Source organism: Hyperoodon ampullatus (assembly GCF_949752795.1).
Source record: "Hyperoodon ampullatus genome assembly, chromosome: X".
NCBI classification, from domain to species: Eukaryota; Metazoa; Chordata; class Mammalia; order Artiodactyla; family Ziphiidae; genus Hyperoodon; species Hyperoodon ampullatus.
The window spans coordinates 83,563,948-83,586,959 of NC_136913.1; the positions used below are offsets into that span (position 1 = coordinate 83,563,948).

Sequence of the window (23,012 nt, forward strand, 5' to 3'; positions counted from 1 at the left end):
ATATGTGTATATATATATATATATATATATATATATATATATATATATATATATATATATGTATGTACTTTTTCAGGTTCTTTTCCCTTATAGGTTATTACAAGATACTGAGTATAGTTCCCTGTGCTATACAGTAGGTCCTTGTTGGTGATCTATTTTATATATAGTAGTGTGTATATGTTAATCCCAACCTCCTAATTTATCTATCCCCCCACCCCCTTTCCCAGATTTTATTTCAAGTTGTTGGCCTTCCAGAACTAGAGACACTGCTTTACATTTGCAATTTCCTGACAAGACATCATTTAGCTCATACTATACCCCTTCTTGAGAGTAGTATATACCTCATAGAGTTTTTGTGAGAGTTAATACATAAAACTACTTAAAATAATATCTAGCACATAGTAAGTACTCAGTAAATGTTAGTTATTACTTAGGAGCATAAGTAATGACTAACCCTTATACCTTAGGAGGTCTAGTTGAAGGAACCGGGTGTTTGTAAGCTGGGCAGATTAAGAAGATGCAAGTGACACCTTTCCTGTAAAATAGGGAGTAGACTTGAGCAGTGTTGATTTAAGGCAAAATGAGGACTAATGGGTAAAAAGAGTTCAAGTAGGCTGGTTTCGATTATAAGCAAATAAAATTTTTCTAATTATATCAACTGTCAAAAACGAAGTAAGCCACTTAGGGATAGAGTGAAACCCCTGTTGTGGGTCTAGTTTATGCAACACCGTAGATTAACACCCCTTGAAATAGAATTCCACCAATGAGAGAATAAGAAATGAGAAGGAGCCAGCAGGTGAAATTCCCAGCCCCTTTAACCAACTCTTCCAAGTTGGAGTTGCTTTAGTTGTCTTACATGGAGACCAGGACTGACTACATGTTTAGGGGGACCTAGCGCAAAATGAAATTGCAGAGCCCCATTTAAAAAATTACTAAGACTTTCAAAACGGTGACAACAAAGCGTTAAACAAAGTGCAGGGCACTTTTAATGCAGCCATAAGTTTGCATGTGGGCTAACATCCTTGGATTCTTACATCTCCAGTACTTTATTTTCTTTCGTTCATTCATAATGTTAATAAATTATTAGAGAGGGAGAATAGAGAAGCTGAAAAAAAGTGTCCCTTACTTCTCTTCCTTATCTCTGTTTCTCACTTTCCCCTTTGTCTAAGCATCTCCTTCAACTTTCTGCTTCCTTTCATACTCACATAATAATTGATATGCTAACTTCCAATCACTTTGGTCGTATCTAACTTCTACATGCACATCCAGTTGCAGAAGTGGGAAAACATTTAAATCTGAATCAAAATTTCTTGAAATATACGTATTCATTCAACAAACCTTTATTGAGTACCATGTGTGGTAAGTACTGAGGGAAAAGCCAAGTACTAGGTAGGGATCTTACCATTAAGTAGCATGAGGTTTTATAGCAGAGACTCCATATACAAAAAACGAAAAAAAAATTCTCACTTAAAGCAGAAGGTGGTGTGTGGAAGATCACTTAAACAAATAGAAGTGTCTATAAATGGTAGAGAATTTGGACTAGAGCTCTAGAGGGATTTACAGAGGACTAAGGATTTGACAGGTGGAACTGAGGAGGATAGATGTCTAGAAAACATTGTTTTATTCAAAATTCAACTTTAGTGTAAAAGCAATTTTAGTGGATTAAAAAGAGTGTCTCGTTATTTGAGTTATCTAGACTTTTGTGTGCATAGCAACTTGATTAGGCTGTTACTCTGTTGAACAATCAGAAGAATCCTCATGATCACCCCCTTTTTTACTACTGGAATTACTATTGCTTTTAGCAGGAGGATTACTATTGTGACTTAAACCTCGCCTGTGGGCACATTTTGTTTATTGCAGAAAGTTGTCATGAGTTTATTTCTTCTGTGTAGCCTATATGACATAAACAACTTGTCAACTTCATATCTTCAGTTTTTCAGTCAAGCAAGTGGGAAAGAAGAAACCCTTTGAATAATTAGCAAGAACCTCCTGGAAAATCCCAAGTGAAAAAGTTCAGCTTTAAAGTCAGAGAAAATGGTTACCTCCACAGCAAACTCATCTTTTAAATAAAGCAAGCAATGATTGCTGAGCCATTAGCACATTTATGGCAGGACAAGACTCTCTTCGACTTCTCCAATAAAGAATAATTTCCAAGCTTGTCAGATCTAAACAAATGGAACTAAATTGGACATAGCTACTTGAACTGACAGAGTAATAGGAAAAAAAAAATAATTTGTCTTTAGTGTTGGTGTTTGATTTTCAGTCTCTTGAACTTCCAGGTATATTTAAGCAATTTCTCCTCATTGAGTTATAAAGGTGTACGTGTCAGCGTGATGAATTTGTATCAGAAGACTTTGGCTGAAATTTACCACGGGGTTGATTTTTGTCAGTCTCTTGAATTTTTCATTGTAATACTGATATGCCTCTGAATGAGGCTGAAATTTACTTTAAAAAAAAAAGAATTGTAATATTATTCTATTTCTGTTTCATGGTCCTTTAATGAAAAGAACTGTTTCAGAGACCTGGATTTAAAAATCAATGTCACGGGGTCTTCCCTGGTGGCGCAGTGGTTGAGGGTCCGCCTGCCGATGCAGGGGACATGGGTTCGTGCCCCGGTCCGGGAAGATCCCACATGCCGCGGAGCGACTGGGCCCATGAGCCATGGCCGCTGAGCCTGCGCGTCCGTAGCCTGTGCTCTGCAATGGGAGAGGCCACAACAATGAGAGGCCTGCATACGCAAAAAAAAAAAAAAAAAAAAAAAAAAAAAAAAAACAATGTCACGGGCTACCTATCAAATTTTAATAGTTACCTTGCCTTTTCAACTAGAACCCTGCCAAATGCCATTGATATTGATAGAAGTGTCTTCATACATAATTGGCAGTCATAGAGTAATAGGGTATCTATAAACTAGTGTAAGCTTAATAAAAAAAAGTACCTCTGTAAAAAGAAAGCATTGTGAGAGATCTGGAAAGTGTGCACGTATTTAAGAGTAGTTGGAATACAATACTTAAGATTATTGGTTGTCAATGAGGAGAGAAAAAGAAAAGTGCAGAGAATGTTAGGGGTAATTAAAGTAACTAACATTAGTGTTTGAGGGCTCACTGAAGCTTTGTGGGTGTGTATGCACACACATGTTTGCTCTGGTTTGCTCTAAATTCTCTGTATCAACAGTTATTTATCATTTCTCTATGAGTATGAAAAGTACTAAAGTCAGGAACTTTTACCATAGATATTGGTTTATAAAAATCAGGATCTTTCAACAAGAGAAAAATATTTGATCCTTTTATGTAATTTAACTTTAAATCATTTATATAGCCAAGAACACGCACTAATAAAATAGGATCTCTTTGAACCTTAGTTTCTCTTTAATCTTCAAATTAGATTTTAAAGAATGAAATATTACGAATTCCATCAATAAATTTAAATAGAAATGGATTCATTTGAGCTAATGGCTGAATAAAATGATGACGTTGCCATATTAAACATGATTTGGTATATTATATTACACATTTTCACTTATTTCATGGAGAGTAGAATTTTTATGAGTAGTAATTCAGAAAAATGTGAGTTGATTTCATGGAACTATTCTCCACATTAAAAAAATACTTGAACTGATACTGTTTTCTTTTAGTTGTAAAAAAAATGTTCTAAACACTTTGCACATTGTTCTTTAGTTTCAGCTCAAATTCTCAAGAGCAACCTTGCAGCAATGGAACAACAAATTCTTCATCTGGAACGTGACATCAAGCAATTCCCCAAAACAGAAAATCAACGTGATAAGTTTGTGGAAAAGCTGACGATATCCTTTATTTATTTAAGCACTTTGTTTATTTGTTAGTTTCTGTGTGTGTGTGTGTCTGTCTTTCTGTCCATATACCTATTTACCTTGTGGTTAGTTCTAAACTTACCATTCTATTCACAGTTTGGAAATATTTGTATATAGGCTGTTTTTATATTACCAGCATAAATTTTAGTTCATGACGTTTTGAATCCTAGAGTAGGCAAGGGAACAATTATATAAGAAAAAATGCCATTTCTCAAAGACGAATTTCATTTGAAGGCCCACAAGATATGCAAGGTAAGTCTTTTGAGGCTTGATGTGACCTAAAACAAAACAAAGAATCTCCTTATTGTTTAAAGGAAATGATCAACAGAAGAATTTTTTTGCTCAGAGGTTTTTTTTTCTTTTTTTCTTTTTATGTGTGTGTGCAGGTATTTCCTGAGGTGATATGTGCATTTTCAAGGGCAATCAGAGGATAACTGGTATCAGTAGACTGAAAGGTTACAAAGAATAAAATGGATGCATGCATGAACAGATAGATTAATTGATCAGTAGATTATGTATTTAAGTAATTTGTAATAACTATCTGTATAACGCTAGGCATTGCCTGCTACCTAAATGTTTTTAAATCCCTATTTTACATATAGTGTATTCATATAAATTACAGAAATATATGAAAGGAAAACTTGAGAAATGATATTTAGCTTGAATTGTTTAATGTTAAATCTGTTGTCTAAAGATAAACTACATTAGAGCTGATTTTTTTTTCTCTTTTGGTTTTCAAAAGTTAAAGCCATATCCTACTCTTCTGGGTTTAAATAAATATCTTGAACTGCAGATTGATTCACCATTTTATATCTCAAGAGGGAATAAATACTGTAAATTCTTTATCTGATAATAAGTAAATTCCTTCAACAACTATACGGCAGTCACCTTGTTTCAAGGTTAAATCTATTGCCTTTTTCTTCTCTGATATGCTTTCTTTCCTGCCCAACTTGGAAGTTATGGTCCTGAACTTGAATTACTTGAGAATGGCAATTTAGGTTTATGTGAAAAAAAATTTTTATATTCACTCTTTTGGTTCATGAATTAATACTGTATTTTGTGTGGACCTTTAGTGATCGTGAGTAGTTATATAAATAGGAATATTGGGAACATAAGTTTGTGGGTGACTGGTGGCAGGAAATCCTCAAAAATATCCTTGGATTACATAACTGTCCACATCAGGATATTTAATGTGAAGATTTAACTTTGTTGCTGATTAGACTTTTCTTTCAAATTTGTTATATTGTCCTGTGGCTGGAAGCACCACCTACATTTTTCAACTTTTGATTTTGATTCTTGCCTCACATATTTGAATTTAATTCCTAATTCCCTTGTTCTTTTTAACATTTTCTTCTATAGTTGGCTTGTGGCCACACGACAGCATACAACATTGAGGGGTCTTCGTTGCTCATTTAGAAAAAGAAAAGTAATTTCAAACCCTCATGAACTTGGCCTGGACTCTATTTTAATTCTCTCTTTATGCAGGTAATTAAGCGCTTTAAAATGAAAATCCAGAGCCTTCTGTATCTGTATGTTACAGATGAATGGTTATTCTTCATTTAAGTGACACTATAGTGTGACTGTTTGTCCACTAGGGAATTGAAAACTGTATTAAAATGTATTGGGCTGTTACTTTGCATATCATATTTTAAAAAGCAAAATAAAATACACAGCAATTTATTTTAGAGAAAAAGTTAGACTATTGTGTTGAGTTGTCTAAGAACTCCAAATTAATAAATTACAATGATAGAACTGTAGCTCAAATTATTCTTGCTTCGGGAGACTCTTTGGACACCCAGTGAGAGTTTGTATCTTCTAGAAAATGGCAAACAAAATGTTTAATCATCATATATATATATGATATATGAATTCTGGTACCTTCTTAATATTTTTTCTACTCTTCTGGCAATTCCAAAAGAGAGGGATATTTTCTTGTGGGGTACTTGATTCTGTTTTAAAATTAGAGCCATGATCCTATTTCTAGTATAGGATTCTTTGTACTGGATGATCTTTCCAATGTTTCTGTCCCCTGCCAATAAATTCTTTTGCTTCAGGCACTGGCCTTTTAAATTGAATAACTATGGGCACAAGTATGGGGGTAGTTTCCCCTTGAAAATAACCTTACCTACTTAAACAGTAATCTCTCAATAAGGACTGTGAGTTCAAAAACTGAATAGCAGTGCCACTCCTCTGGGCTTTCAGAAGGGCATCAGTGCTATAGTTAGCAGCAGTGGCATGATGGCCAAGGGCAAGTGAGTATGCAGGTTGAATCTTCACCAAATCTCCAGGTTGGGCTAAGTACCATAGCATCCTATGTTCACCCTTCTCTTTCACAGTATTTTTTTTTTAATTTTTATTTATTTATTTATTATTATTCTTTTTGCTTTATAACAAATTTAATCAGTTATAAATATACATATGTTCCCATATCCCCTCCCTTTTGCGTCTCCCTCCCACCCTCCCTATCCCACCCCTCCAGGCGGTCACAAAGCACTGAGCTGATCTCCCTGTGCTATGCGGCTGCTTCCCACTAGCTATCTACCTTACGTTTGGTAGTGTATATATATCCATGCCGCTCTTTCACTTTGTCACAGCTTACCCTTCCCATTCTCCATATCCTCAAGTCCATTCTCTAGTAGGTCTGTGTCTTTATTCCTGTCTTACCCCTATGTTCTTCATGACATTTTTTTTTCTTAAATTCCATATATATGTGTCAGCATACAGTATTTGTCTTTCTCTTTCTGACTTACTTCACTCTGTATGACAGACTCTAGGTCCATCCACCTCATTACAAATAGCTCAATTTCATTTCTTTTTATGGCTGAGTAATATTCCATTGTATATATGTTCCACATCTTCTTTACCCATTCATCCGATGATGGACACTTAGGTTGTTTCCATCTCCGGGCTATTGTAAATAGGGCTGCTATGAACATTTTGGTACATGTCTCTTTTTGAATTATGGTTTTCTCAGGGTATATGCCCAGTAGTGGGATTGCTGGGTCATATGGTAGTTCTATTTTTAGTTTTTTTAAGGAACCTCCATACCGTTCTCCATAGTGGCTGTACCAATTCACATTCCCACCAGCAGTGCAAGAGTGTTCCCTTTTTCCCACACCCTCTCCAGCATTTATTGTTTCTAAATTTTTTGATGATGGCCATTCTGACTGGTGTGAGATGATATCTCATTGTAGTTTTGATTTGCATTTCTCTAATGAGTAAAGATGTTGAGCATCCTTTCATGTGTTTGTTGGCAGTCTGTATATCTTCTGTGGAGAAATGTCTATTTAGGTCTTCTGCCCATTTTTGGATTGGGTTGTTTGTTTTTTTGTTATTGAGCTGCATGAGCTGCTTATAAATTTTGGAGATTAATCCTTTGTCAGTTGCTTCATTTGCAAATATTTTCTCCCATTCTGAGGGTTGTCTTTTGGTCTTGTTTATGGTTTCCTTTGCTGTGCAAAAGCTTTTAAGTTTCATTAGGTCCCATGTGTTTATTTTTGTCTTTATTTCCATTTCTCTAGGAGGTGGGTCAAAAAGGATCTTGCCGTGATTTATGTCATAGAGTGTTCTGCCTATGTTTTCCTCTAAGAGTTTGATAGTGTCTGGCCTTACATTTAGGTCTTTAATCCATTTTGAGCTTATTTTTGTGTATAGTGTTAGGGAGTGATCTAATCTCATACTTTTACATGTCCCTATCCAGTTTTCCCAGCACCACTTATTGAAGAGACTGTCCTTTCTCCACTGTACATTCCTGCCTCCTTTATCAAAGATAAGGTGACCATATGTGCGTGGGTTTATCTCTGGGCTTTCTATCCTGTTCCATTGATCTACCTTTCTGTTTTTGTGCCAGTACCATACTGTCTTGATTACTGTAGCTTTGTAGTATAGTCTGAAGTCAGGGAGCCTGATTCCTCCAGCTCCATTTTTCGTTCTCAAGATTGCTTTGGCCATTCGGGGTCTTTTGTGCTTCCATAAAAATTGTGAAATTTTTTGTTCTAGTTCTGTGAAAAATGCCAGTGGTAGTTTGATAGGGATTGCATTGAATCTTTAGATTGCTTTGAGTAGTAGAGTCATTTTCACAATGTTGATTCTTCCAATCCAAGAACATGGTATATCTCTCCATCTGTTTGTGTCATCTTTAATTTCTTTCATCAGTGTCTTATAATTTTCTGCATACAGGTCTTTTGTCTCCTTAGGTAGGTTTATTCCTAGATATTTTATTCTTTTTGTTGCAGTGGTAAATGGGAGTGTTTCCTTGATTTCACTTTCAGATTTTTCATCATTAGTATATAGGAATGCCAGAGATTTCTGTGCATTAATTTTTCTTTCACATTATTGATTGAACTCATAACATACTCGGAATTGACAGGCCATGGAAATACAACAGTGCACGAGATAGAAGATTTGACCACAAGTTGCTGACAGTCTGGCATTTACCTGCTTCTCTGTCTTGCTGGCCCAGTGGCCAAGATCAGGTCTAGTGTGTTAATTTCTATATGCCCATCCCAATGCACAGCACCTAGCAACATGAAGGCACTCAGTAAATGCATATTGAATCACAGAATATTATAGCTATAGAGACAATGGAGATCATCTGGTCCAAGATCCTACTTTGACTTAACACATCAAAGGGGATATTGTTGAAAGAGTAGTAGGCTGTGCTTGTAGTTATAAAACTTTTCTTCATATAAATTTTCACAGGAACTTGAGTCACATTGAATCACCTTTTCAGAGCATGTAAAGTGTAATCAGTTTTAGAAAAGATAATCCACACCTTTTAAAAGTAAATGTCAAAAAAATTAACCAAAAAAAAAGAGAATGATACCTCTCCTATGAATGGAGTGGCCCAGGCTCTTTCCTGCCTCCTAAGCAATAGTCATTGGCTTTTGAATGAAGCTTGTCAACTCTGCTTCCCTTTCTCTACCCCAAATTGGTTGCTTGTTCCAACTCAAAAAAAAAAAAAAAAAAAAGCAAGGAGTAAAATAAGCAATATTAATTTTGTAAGACTACAAAACAGGGAGAAATGGAGAAAATTCTCTCATAAATCATAGGAGAGAGTTTCTAGGATGAAAGGGGATGGTCTATAATGGATACAATAGCACCATATATATTGAAACACACATGGTTCAAAAATCTGGATACCATGTGTGAGAATTTGCTATTATTCTGATTTTTTTAAAAAGCAAATTTCTTTGTATTCTTCATGCCAGTATGCTCATCATAATAATATTGGAGAAGTTTTAAGTTCAATTGTTTGTACAGTGAATTCAAATAGAATCTATATTCCTTTTTGGGTAAGTTATAAAAATGATGATAATATTCACTCATTAATTGAATGTTTACTATGTAGCAGACACTGCCTAATTTTACATACTTGAGCTTTTAAAAAATGGTCGTATTCATTAAATGAAGGGTATTTTCCATATCTGGTGATGAAATTGATCACAGTTGTCCCTTTGTCATTGTAGTGAGCTCAAATTGTCTCAGGATAGCAACCCATAAAGTTATTTGTCATAGCCCCATGGTTTTAAATTCATTAATTTCGAAGGGTCATCTCTTTTTATCTTTTAAGGTTACCAGGAATTCTGTAGTCTCTGTCTGTGTTTGGCACCTATTGCAAAAATTGGTAGGGTGAGGTTCAGAATCACATCCGGTTTCAAAGTTTTGAAAAATAACCCATGCTAAGGAGGGGTGAGAGGGAGCACTGTGAGTGGTCTGTGTGCCAATCCTGAGGCTCATTCTTGGGTTTTGTTTTTTGTTTTTTGTTTTGTTTTGTTTTGGCCACACCATGCGGCTTCTGGGATCCTAGTTCCTTGACCAGGAATTGAACCTGGGCCCTAGGCAGTGAAAAATAAGGAGTCCTAACCACTGGACCACCAGAGAATTCCCTGAGGCTTGTTCTCATGGACTTGACATTATATGAGGATTTTGATTTTTTCAGCTTTTGTCTTTTGATCAATCATGTGACTATGAAACAGTTTTTCTTTCTTTCTTTTAAATCTAAGCATCACTTTTACTTACTGCTCCTTGCTTTTTCCAACGGGAAAAACCATTCTTAAAAGAGGGCTTCTTAGACTTTAGAATATGCGTTGTGGTCCATTCTTAACATCTTGCACTGTCTAAAAAACACGTTATCCACCGTGTTGACCTTACTGCTTATATCCTGTTGACAAATTTCTTACATTTACTTACATAGATTTTTGTCAATGGCAGAGCTGTCTATTGCCCCAAATCAGCTTAGCTTTTTGATTGACTGCTGGCTAAATCATCTCACCAACTGGAGGGCAGGGAGGACTGAGCAGCAGGGGCCCCATTAACACATTGACAAAAGGAGCTGACAGAAAGTTAATGACATTAACACCCTGTAGCTAACTATCAACACCTGGGAGTTTCTCATAGTGGGAGGGAGAGTCATTTGAAGTGGTTAAAAATCAAGTTCCGGAGGAAGCACATTGCCCTGACCAGACAATTCAGAACAGATTCGGGGTCTCTACTGCACTGCAATTACGTTGATTTTTCTCCCACTATTCTTTATTAAGTGAGTAATTTTTGAAAAGATGAAAAACTAACAGGGTTAGTGTTCAACCTCAGTAATATTAATCACATTTGAGAACATGCCATATAAAAAATAGACAAAACAAAAACAAAACGGAAACCTCAAGAGCAAGGTTTTTTGTTTTGGGTTTTTTTTTTTTCCTCTCTGGTATGAATGTACTAATCCAGGCTGTTTTCTAGCTTCCGAAAAATCGAGAGGTTTAAGTTAGACTGGAGGGAAGTTTAGTGGCTCGGACTCTCTCTCATTACCTTTAATTGCCTGCTGGTCTCAAACTCAGAAAATTAGGAAGTTCAAAGCAAAACATTTTTAAATGAGACTGCTCAGGGAGAGAGGGTCCAGGATTGAAGGAAGGAAGGAAGGAAGGAAGGAAGGAAGGAAGGAAGGAAGGAAGGGAGGGAGGGAGGACAAAGAAGGAAAGGAAAGGAAAGGGAAGGAAGAAAAGAGACAGTGAGCATATGGGAGCAGTAATAGAGAAAATGCATACATTGAAAAGCAAATTGTTTTAGAAAATCACATGGGGGAAAATATTGCTTTTTTAAAAAAGGAAGATTGTTAGCATTCTTTGAAATATACACTCTTCATAATGGTATTGGAAGTTTGTTTTTTTTTTTTTTTTTTGTCCACTGTGCATGCTTTGTAGGATCTTAGTTCCCCAACTAGGGATTGAACCCAGGCCCTCTGCAGTGAAAGCAAGTTTTCTTTTTTTTTTTAACTTCCATTATTTGTGCATTGATTTGCAGTAGAAGGCATGATCATCTATAATAATAAAAATAAAAATGATAAAATAGTAATAATAGCAACTGTTTAGTGAATGTCATGTGTCCGTCACAGTGCTAAGAATATATAGGTGTCTGTATAATCTCAAGTGATCTCCAATGCAATACAATAGGGGAAGTACTATGATTAACCCCATTTCAAATATGTGAGAATTGAGGCTATAGGGGTTCAAAGTTTCAAACACGTGTGTGAGATCATGTATGTTACAAGTCTGGTTAATGAGGGCCAGGATTCAAGTAAGTCTTGGTCCTTCAGACTCCAAGCCTTGTGCTTGTAACCATGGTATTGTGCTGCCTCTAGGGTCACAAAGCTTTGTAAATCTGAGATGAATTCCACATTTGTTCACTGTGAAATAATGTGTTGCTTCAGAAGAAAAAGCATTTCTTTTTGAAAGGTTTGTAAACTAATTTAAAAATTAGCTGCTCGTGTCTTCCACAAAGTCTTCCTTAATCATAGCAATCAAAATTAATTTCCTTGTCCCCTGTGTTCTCATAACATTTTAATATTTTGATTATTGTGCTCGCTGACTTGCCTGTACTCTGCTTATGTGCATGTGTGTTTTGAACACTGGGTTATAAAATCTTTTGAGATAGAGATCCTTATTCATCTTTGAGTACAACAAGCCTAGCACAATGCTTTATAGAAAGTTGTCGTAATAAACGTTTATTTAAGATGTTAGAGGTCATTGCAAAATGATTAATGTTAAACAACATTCTGGCAAGTAGACAGAAAACATTAGCTTGTGATCCTGGCATAACTTCAATTTGACAAGAGAAAGGGGTATAACATGTTTCCACTGTTATTCCTTTATATGTTTTGATTTTAAATACAGGTATTAAGAATTATCTCTTTAGCTCTTAGAAATCACATTCTAAGAAACTGTCTCAATGGAGCATATGGTTTTTCAGATCAGTCAGTTCAAAATTTTTTTATTTGAAGAGTCTTGCTTGTTTGAACTTCAGCCTGAAATTACCATGAGCTCCATTTTTCAAACTTTGTTTAGGGAATTGATGGACATTTGGTGCATGATGCTAATGGTGAGAGAAGAACATACTGCTTGGTTAAAGGGTACATAAACCCTTTCAGGCCACTAGAGACTCATCTGAGAAATCATCTTTTTCAGAACATAAAACAGGACATAAGTCATCTGAAAGAGTTAATGTACCCTCAACCTTACAAATTCTCATTCCTACCAGAAGCTAAGTTTTAAGAGACTAAAAACCTTTCTATGGGATTTATTCATACTGAGTAGAAATGATATAAAAAAAGAAGTTTGAAAAACTAAATGACCCAATGTGGTTATGGTTTTGTGTATGCATGTATACTAGAAAACATGTAGCATATACATGTATCTATACATAGATAGAGATATGATTTAAAGCCATTCTGGTATTCACAAGAGCTTAAATTGGATATCGTAGCAATGAATATGAGTTTGTTTCCTTTTGCTTTGATTTCAAATTTACTAAAATTCTTTTATTTTCAATTATTGAAGGCACACATAGTATGTTAAATACACACAGTTTATAGGCAGTGATGGTGATGTTAGTATAACTAGTCAGTAAATATACTCTTGCAGCAAAATATCAATCAGGTATTATTTGAGAAATGTAGGTAAATACATAAGTGTCTTTTTCTATATTAGATGTCTGTTCAATTATTTCTAGTTAGGCTCTCTGAGATATAACTTTTGAAAATTATAGCAAGTAAACTTAGCTTTTCATTGAACGTTCCCTGTTCCTTTCTTCTGGTTTTAAACTTTGAGGTATGGGAAGTGAAAACAAAAAAATGCAAGAAAGCAAGTCAATATGCTTAATAAACATGTAATGATACTGTCCTTTGTGTTGCAAAGGTAAAATAGGATAATTACCTACTACATTGTCCCAATTCATTACTGAAGTTAGAAATGGAAAGAAATACATAAAAAAACATCACTGAAATTTTTCAGTTGAATCTTAATGATGGATATTTATATATCCATACACATGCACATACACACATACCTCATAAGACAAACATTTAAAATTACAATCAACTTGAGAGGATTACATCTCATCTACTCATTTAAAGCTTAGGCACTCACCAGTGGTGAGAATTGAAAATTAATGAAAAATTTAAAAAGAAACTATAGAAAAGCTTTCCCAAAATCATTAGTGAAAAGGAGAATATGACCTAGTCACCAATTGATGTTGTCTGGGTAAGAAAAGTCATGAGTAACTGAGTTGAAAATGGTTCCAAGGGGTGAAGGTACCAACTCCTCTTTACCTTATCAAAAGCAAACATTTAGTAAGTGGCTTTTTTATAACAGCTAAGGCATTATCAACTTTGTGCATGGCAACACTGATTACTCATCTCCAGATTTCTGTATTATGGTCCTGACTCAAAACCTAAAGAGATCCAATTTCATTTTGCACACTGTTGAGAAGTACTCTGTCCACTTTATTTGCCCCATATATATAAAAGTACTTTTGAACTTTAATGTTCTGTACAAATGCAAAGCATTTTTATTAATCCATTTGAATGAAAAGACATGTGGATGAGTATCAATAGACCTAAGTGTTAGCCTTGGTCTTTGCAAACATAGGAAAGACACTCTGTTTCCTCATTTGTAAAACTGTAACGAAAATACTTGCCTTGCCCACCTCACATATGTTTTTATTAGGACTATGTATAGTAATGACTTTGAACATGCTTTGTAAAATGAAGAAATAACATACAAGGTGTCATTGGTCATTCTGCTCTAAACCTCACAAATGGGAGATAAATTATTTCCCCCAAGGAAAATATTCTTTGTAAACAACCACAGTCTGCTTTTGTCCAACTTCATTTTATCTAAGTTGTTTTTTTGTTGTTGTTGTTTTCAATTTTTTTTTTAAGACTGAAAGAAAAAATATACATTCATGTAGTAAGTGCCTATGGAAGAAGCAGGAGGCTTGTACTTCATTATTCTAGGAGTATCCAGATGTTTGGGATTAAACAAATCCCTACGTTTTTCACTTAGGTATACAAGAGAAAGAAGCAACTAATAGAATTTGAAGATACTTGTATACTCCATGAAAGGTGATATTCTAAATGTTAGGGCACCTATAAAGTAAGATGCAGGTATGTTTCCTGCTTTCAAGAAGGCATGTAGTCAGGGAGATAAAAGTGATAGAGAGAAGATAGCAACAAATAATCCAAGCTCATTTCATAATAAATGAGTATAGTGCAGACTAAAAATGCAATAGGCCTTTTCAATATTTCTTCCCCTCTTTCGTCTATAGTGAGACAGCATTCCAGCTTTGACCACAGTTGGAAATTAACGTGGCAACTTTATTATTTTGTTGGAAATGTATTCTCTAGCCAAGCAATAGACCCAAATGAAAAGTTAATTATGGAAATGCATTCCAAAGCCAAATGGAAATGACTTGTATATTAGTCTTTGTTTTGCATCAACTATTTCCCTCAACGCAGATAATTAAGAACTGACTGTACCAACAATTTCTCTAAGTTCAAAAATAAGTTTCTTTCCATGTTTTTATCAGTCAATCAACATCTACTCATTAAGCAGCTACTGCAGAACCTAGCACCATACTAAGTACCATGGGGCTGAAGCATAAAAATGAAGTACAAAATATTCTCTGCTCTAAAGAAGCTTAACATTTACTTAAGAGCATGTGTATGAGAAATAAGGCACTCAAATGATGGTGTTTCATAAAGTTTAATTGTGTGACATTGTTACTGAACCCAACTTGGGTCCGCTTGCCCACATGCAATAAAGCCAATCTACTGACCCTGGGTTGTGGTAAAGGAACAGACAAGGAGTCGGGGCAGCTAATGCTCAAAAAACCCGAACTCCTCAATGAGTTTCAAGAAAGCATTTTTAAAGGCAAGGTGAGGTAGGGGAGTTGCAAGGTTTGTGATCAGCTCATGCACAATTCTCTCATTGGTTGGTGGTGAGGTAACAGGGTGGTGTCACAGGGGTTAACATTATCAATCCTCAGGCTCCAGTAGGTCTGGGGGCTGTGTGCTCATGGTCATCAAGTAGTTAACCACTTCCATTTGATGACGGTTTTTACATCTGTAAAACAACTCAGGAAATGTACATCAGATACTGTTATCTATATATTTCAGGGAGGAACTAAAGAGTCTGTGACTGCCATATGACTGATTCACTGTTTAAATTCTTACCAGTTCTCCTGGCTCAATTGCTGTTTTTGTTGCTGCATGGTCACATCCTTTCAATCATTCATTCCTTTTTTTCTTTTAATTTAAGTTAATTTATTTTTTATACAGCAGGTTCTTATTAGTTATCTATTTTATACATATTTGTGTATATATATTTCAATCCCAATCCCCCAATTCATCACATCACCACTGCCCCCCCCCCCACCCCAATCATTCATCCTTGAGCCAGGCTTTTGTGACTGAGGGGAGGCCTGGGAAACTTATAGCTTTTCTAGGAACAAGAGGCAGGCAGAGGACATTGCCAGTGGGGGTGGGGAGTCCTGTCCCAGGAAGGCCCCATAGGGTCCTGCTTGGTCACAATATTGGTTTTAAATGCATTAAAAATTCACCAAGTAGGGAAGGTTGTGGAGTTTGGAGCAGCTTCATAGAGGAGATAAGACTCAACTCCTGCTACAACATTAGCTCTCCGTGTGCAGGAAGTTTACTGTGTTGGTTTTGTGTTGATCATCTTTTGTACTCCCAGTGCCTGGCACACAGTAGGGCTCAATACATGTCTGGGGAGTGAGTGAATGCATGATTTACTCTCTGCTGACATTTCAAGGATGTTGGAGTATTTTGTAGAGGTAGTAGTTAAAAATATTTTGTTAGATCCTCTCATAGGTCATCCAAGATGTAATTCTGTTTGACTTTGAAGTTCATTTAATGTCTATTCAAACAAACCCCCCGAAAGCCCTTCATTAACTATGTCTGATTCGATAAATATGAAAATGATTTTGCATTTCAAGAACTCACCCATACTGGACTGTATGCAGATATTCTAGGATTGGATGGAAGGAGAGTCAGAATTTAAGATTTGAAGTGATCAACTAAACATTATAAGCCTTATTGTATTTACAAACAGGATTTTTTATTACTAAACTTTATTTTGTTCAGTGATTCCTATATTATAGAATTAAATAGCTTAAATTCATATTTCATGTTAAAAATAATTAGTTATAGGAATTGAGATACCATATGATGAGCATATGTGTTAGGTTATTTAACATATCTGTCTAAAAATTCAGCTATCAATACAAAATTGACCCAGAGAGTTTGCCCTCTGCTCTCCCTTTTGTACACAAAAGATTGTATCTCCCTTTTCCCCACACGTGTATTGTCATTCCTTTAATGCCCGAATATGCCTTGTGAACAATGCATTAGGTCTGTGAGGTATATAAAAATGAGTAAAACGTGGACCTTTAATTTCAGAACAGAATCAACAATATACCCAAACAGTTGTAAGACAATGTGGGTATGATAAATGCAATATAAAGTGGGGAAATTGCTCTATAAAATAATAAATCCTAGTACATTCATAGAGGTTTCCAATCTGTGTAGAGTGTTCACATACATCATCTTAGTAATTCAGACCACTTCTGATTTCAGATCACTTCTGACTGAAAACTTAGGGGAAGGTTTTATGGAGAGTTACAGACCAGACACAAGCAAAGACTCAATCTGTAAAGATCAAAAGTGTGTTGAAAGAATATCAAATACACATGACTGGCTCAAAGTAGTGAGAGTTACAACTAGGAAAACGAATAAAAAATCAAATCCCAAAAGATCAAGAAGAGTGGTCTGAAGAGGTTGAACAGTATTTGGTGGGTTGTAAAGGGCTGAAAGGCACATAACTTTACTTCTCCTTTCCCTGTTTCCAACCACCACATGGCATTTGCTTGAATGAGGTGCTACTTGCTACCTGCCAATTACTGATCCAAGTAAGGACTAAAATCAGAATTGTTTCCAGTATTAGAAAGATTGTATTTGTGTGTGTCTGATGGGGCAGATGGACTTTTTTTTTACCTTCAATTTAACTGTCCTGTAGCTTGGATTTGTAATACAGCAATAACAACTTATATTTGTATAGTATTTTACAGTTTAAAAAGCTCTTTTATCTTCCCCTGTCTCCTCTGAAATGTTCCATAATGAAAACTGTTATATTAAGTCTTGCACCTAGTCGATGTTTATGAGGAGTTATTCATTCCACAAATATTTACCTAGTGATTCTCGCTACGTGCCAGGCATTGTGTTAGATACTTGGAATACAGTGGTGAGCAAAAAAGACGTGACATAGCCTCAGGGAGGTTTTAGTCTGATGGAAGAGATGGACATTAAACAACTCCACAAGCAACCGTGGCAGGTGACATGGAAGAGATTTATAATGCCATACCAGTCAGCAACCTAGTTAGGGAGATCTCTCTTGAGAAGGTGATGCTTCAGCTGAGATGTGAAGGATGGATAAGAAGTCAGGGAAGAGGTGAAGATGAATCTTTACTTCTGCCTGTTTATCTATAGGTATTAAAAATATTTGACAGTTTGGTAGCTTGATGATGATTTGGTTTATTGAAATTCTAATTCATCTATTTTCTTGTCCGTGGTCTTACTGGATTTGCACTTCTAGTGGAGTTTTAAAGTTGGAGAGTTAGAAATCTCTCAAGTGGAACCAAATACTGAAGACATTTTATGTTTTAAGATCTTTTAACTTTTTTCCCCCAAAGTTGCTTTTACTATTGGTTAAGGATTGAATGTGAGTATTTCTGAAAAGCATTTTTGAAAAGCTATGTCAGATTCAGTGGAAAACCTAAAGCTCTACTAACCTTGTGGGAGCTGGAATTTTTTAGCTAAAGAGGTTCCAACAGATTTAGATATTTATCCAAACCGAACTTTCAGACCACCAGAGATTTTCCCATTACTTGTTTACATAGAGCTTAACTACAGTGGTTTCCATTTTCAACATTTACTTTTTTTATTTAAACAGCTTAATCGAGAGCTATAAAAACACTGGATCAGTCTTTTCAAATAAAAATGAAATGCAGCTGCCATGGGTTAGTCTTACAGAAGAAACCCTGCTGCCTACAGGAAGTTTAGGTGTTAAAATGATGTTTTATTAAATACCAAAAGATCTAGTTTGGATTGTAAAGTCATATCTTTTAATTACAAGTTTATAAAAACCTGGCAATTCTTTTGATTTGTGTCTGGTGTATGTGCACGTGCATGCATATGTGTGTGCATGCGCCTGTGTGTGAAATACCAAAAGAGTAATGAGATTAACATTATTGATATGTTAATTAAAAGAAGATTATGTTAACTCAAATACACATTGTCACACTACAAATGAGACATATTGCCTCACTATTTGTTTTTCTGCACATATTTTATATGTTGTTATTTATCTTTCTCATAACATAAAATGCCAAGATGTGCTTAGGTTAATAATACTAATATTGATCTGAAACTCTTTGGACTTATGAATGATTTTTACCTATCTTCCTCTCCTGTAAATCATTGCTTTGCATTTAAATCTTAATATTTTTAAAAATAAAGTGTTTTAATCCTCATTTTATTTAGAGGAAATAAAAGTATCACCTTTCAATAAATTAGCCTGAATCCAGAAAACCAGGGAAATGAAATGATAATTCCAAGTTACGCAATTAAGTACATTTTAAGTACAAAGGGATTGTATTAGGTAATCTCGAATGTCCCTTTCAGCTCTAAAATGTTCTTATATTCTCAATCCAGTGTAGTATATCCATTCTGTTCCACTCAAACATTAAATGCATAAATGTTGAATTAATTTGCTCCCTGATTCATTTTACCAGTATTCATAGTATAATGCTATAACATTGTTTTTACTGATAACAAATTCATCTGTTCATTCAGCAAATATGTATCAAATACCTACTATATGCCAAGCTCTGTTGTTTTCAGTGATGAGAAACTTAAATATATATATATATATATATATATATATATATATATATATATATCAATCTTTGAGCATATAATCTGGTGCAGTAGATGGTCAAAAAACAAATTCATAGTATAATACCAGACAGTAATAAGTGATAAGAAAAATAAGATGGGCAAAAGGATTAAGAATGATAGTGTTGCTTTTTTAAAAAGATAAATTCGTCAGGGAGGACCCCTCTTGAGGGAGTGACATTTAAACAGAGATTTGAATCAAGTGAGGAGATGATTTGTGTGAATAACTGAGGGAAGAGCTTTCCATGTAGAGGGGACAACTAGTGTTCTAAGGCTCTAAAGTGCAAACATGAGTGTGCTTGAAGCATGTGTCAGGCTGAGGACATTTTCTTCTACCCTTCTAGTTTATTCTGGCTGGCCTAAGAATTAAGTTAACATGAGACAGATTAACAGGAGAAAATCAATCAAAAGTCTAGTAACATGTATTCATGGGAGAGACCCAGGAAAACTTGAGTAACTCTCCAAAATGGCTGAGACCCTCACCCTTAAATACCATCTTCAGCTAAAGACAAAAGAGGATGTTGAGGGTAGTGGTTTAGGACTTCAAAGGGGAGGAAGTCAATTGACCTAGAGATGGAAAAGCAAATGTTTGGTAAACAAATCTTTGCTGGTCTATGCAGACAGTGGGACACAGAGAGGAATTTTAACAAACAGACTCTGCTAGGTTCCTCCCTGTCTACACACCTACTTCATACTATAGTTATCTATGGTGATAGCTCCCTGCCTGGAACACATCCTCTATCTACATTCTAAAGGCAGTTAGGGGGAAGGTCAAAGGTTCTTCCTGAGTCTTTTGGGTCTTGATTGTTTTCAGCTCAAAATAATCCAGATGTCAGAGAGATATTTTGGGGTGACAAAACTTTCTTCCCTCCACAAGGAATAGCAAGAAGGCTAGTGTGGCTGTTTTGCAATGAGGGAGGGAGAAAGGAAGAAGGAGAAAGGGTAGTGAAGGTAAAATCATGGAAGACCTTGATGTATGATGGAAAGCCATTTGAGGATTGAAAAGAGGAAGAATGATGGTTACAGAGATGAGGAAGACTGGATGAGGTAGAAGGGAGGTTGTAGCAGTGGTGAATCAAAAGTTTGGCTTCAAGATGTTCAGTTTGAGACACTATTAGGCATCCAAGTGGAGATTCAAAGCCTAGAACGTTTGAATAATTGAGCCTAGACTCTAGGGAAAGATCCAGACTGGAGATAAAAATTTAGGAACCATCAGCACATAGATGGTATTTAAAGCCATTAGACTATATAAGATTACCTAGAGAGTACAGACAGAGAAGAGAGGTCCAAGAACTAAGGTCTGGGCTACTCCACCATTGAGAAGTTAAGAAGATGAGAAGAATTTTAACAAAAGACCTGTAGAAATAAAAGATACAGCTAGTGTGGTAGGAGGAAACCAGAAAATTGTACTGGCCTGGAAGCCAAGTAACAAAAATGTTTGAAGAAGGATCCATTTGACTGGACCCATTTATTCTATGCATTGATTTAAAAGGTATCGCCGTGGCTTCGTTAAATTAACATTTGTTAAGTAGAGCCCCAGGCCAGTTCAGCAAAAGGGAAGTTTCTTACCCTCAAGATCTGGAGGAAGTACAAAGCAGGCCTCCAGGGGCCCCATGGGGAGGTTAAAGCTGGGTGCAAGAAGAGGGAGAGGGCAAGACCTGGGGCACATGCCTTTGTTAGGGTCCATGGGTGGACTGCTTTGGGGTTCCTGGGCTAAGGCCAGATTGGTCAATTCAAACCAAAAAGAGCATGTGGGGGGGGAGATTGTCAAGCTCTTCAGGGGTCTTATCTACTGATACACTAGGGGAAGGCCCTGGGAGGTGGGGGAGACTTGCTCATGTGGGCTGCTGGGGACATCACATCAGGAACTTATATTTGCTTGTGACTCTGTGGGCTGTTACTCAGGAAGGACTAGTGTTACCAAACCACATTTGTGTCTGCTCGTCCACCATGCAGCAAAGCCAATTTACTGACATGAGGTTGTGGTGAAGGAAAGTACAGTGTTTATTGCAGGCAGCAAGCAAGGAGTACAAGTGGCTCTTGCTCAGAAAACGCAAATTGCCAGATGGTTTTCAGGGAAGCATATTTAAAGCAACATTTGGGGTAGGGTTGCCAGGGGCATGACTTTCTTCTGATTGGTTGGTGGTGAGGTAACAGGGTAGTGTTTCAGGAATCTTAATCATCAACCTTCTGGTTCCAACAAGTCTGGGGTCTGTGGGCTTGTGGTCAGCATGTAGTCACCATCCTCCACCTGGCTGGGGGTCTTAGTTCCTGCAGAACAAGGCAAAGATATGTGTCAGATAGTTGAATGTATCCCTTGAGGAGGAACTAGGACTCTGTTTTACCACTGAACTGTTATTTCTTGACTGCTTTTCCTTTGCTTCTGCATCCCTCACTTCCCTAATTAGTAACTGTTTGAGTCTGCTCTTTGGAACTCAGGGAAAGTCTAGGAGACCAAAGTCTTTCTACAAACAAGAAACCAGGGACACAGAGGGGCTTTTTACCTGGGAGGGTTCCAGCGGGTCCTGCTCGGTTTCAGTTCCCCCTTTTCTTTGATACTCCTCTATCCTGAGGGGACCAGGGGGCAGGACAAGAAAGAGAATAAAGTTTTGGATAGAGAGGTTAATCATTAACTCAACAGGAAAACTAGGTTTTAGGGGGACTCGGTTTCACTAGTGTCAGTTCAAGGACCCTGCAGGCCACCTGGCTATATTTAATGGATGATGAGGCAGCAACATCACGCACTAGTTTAGCTAAACTCTCGACCAGTAATACGTGTAAGGCATTGAGCTCAGACAGCAGAGAGGAGCTAGTGACTTCAGAACCTCTCAGTATTTTATTGACAAAATGTAGACTCATATCATGCATTTCTTCTTTTCTCTATTTGTTCAGATAGCACACACAGAGTTATGTTAGATTTTTTTTCTTCTATTGTACCTGACTCTGTATTTCCAGATCAATCAAAATGTCCCCATTAAGTTGTCAGTTAAGTCACAAATAATTGCCATAAGCCATTCATTTCATGTTTTTAGAATCCTCTGCATTAAATGCTATCAAATGCTTTGAACAAGTTTTCAGTGAAATCTCAATTATTTTGTAATTTCAGTAGCATATATCCCTTTGTAAAATGCTAGAATTATACCTTTTTGTTTGTTTGTTTTGAGGTTTGTTATTGTTGTTTTGGTTGGGTTTTGGTTTTTAGGGAATAGCCTCTGAAGTTCATTATTATATAGAGCACTAGGCATCTCATTAGGCACAGTAACTGTACTCTTATCTGCTTTCCTAAACAATGTTCCAACTATAACTTAACCTTATTCATATGATCTTGGATTCTCAATTCCTGTGAAGCGCTCTAGAAATATTTGTCCTGGTGATGCAGTATTATATCTGTCCATCCTACCTTAGGTCTGAAACTCTATTTCATTTCTTGCTTTAAAAATATCAACTTTGTGTTCTTGGGGCCCAGATGATTGCCCCCTTGTGTGTGAATACATGCATGAATGTGTGAATATATGTCTATATCTTTCTCATCTTTCTCTTTCTCAGTCTCTCTACATGCATGTGTTTCTCACAGAAATACTTATGCACAGACACACTCGTATACACACAGAGAACATGCCCTGCATTGTTTAAGGGCAGTGTGTTGAAGCAAAATTGGCTCTTCATTTCCCGCCTGTGCACATGCATACATGCACACACATATGCCCATGCCTTTGATGCCATCAGGGCAATCTGTTCAGTCAAAATGCACACATACATTTTGGAGAAGTTACATGGCTTCCAGGGCTATATTTCTGTTGGTCCTCTTCACCTTCTACCCTCTAGGAATTCAGGGATGGTCTATCTTCTGTCTCTTTAGAACTGACTTTACTCTCTGTCGTCAGT

The 23,012-nt window shown here is 36.3% G+C and overlaps 1 protein-coding gene across 1 annotated transcript in view; it reads left to right on the forward strand.

Moving 5' to 3' along the window:
* Positions 1-23,012, forward strand: part of DIAPH2 (diaphanous related formin 2) — a gene marked incomplete at its 5' end in the record, with an annotated part of 895,530 nt that overhangs the window by 579,902 nt on the left and 292,616 nt on the right. The window contains one exon of the mRNA XM_079728322.1: positions 3,675-3,801. Within this exon, the coding sequence (XP_079584448.1) occupies positions 3,675-3,801 (127 nt within the window). The remainder of the gene's footprint in view (positions 1-3,674; positions 3,802-23,012) is intronic.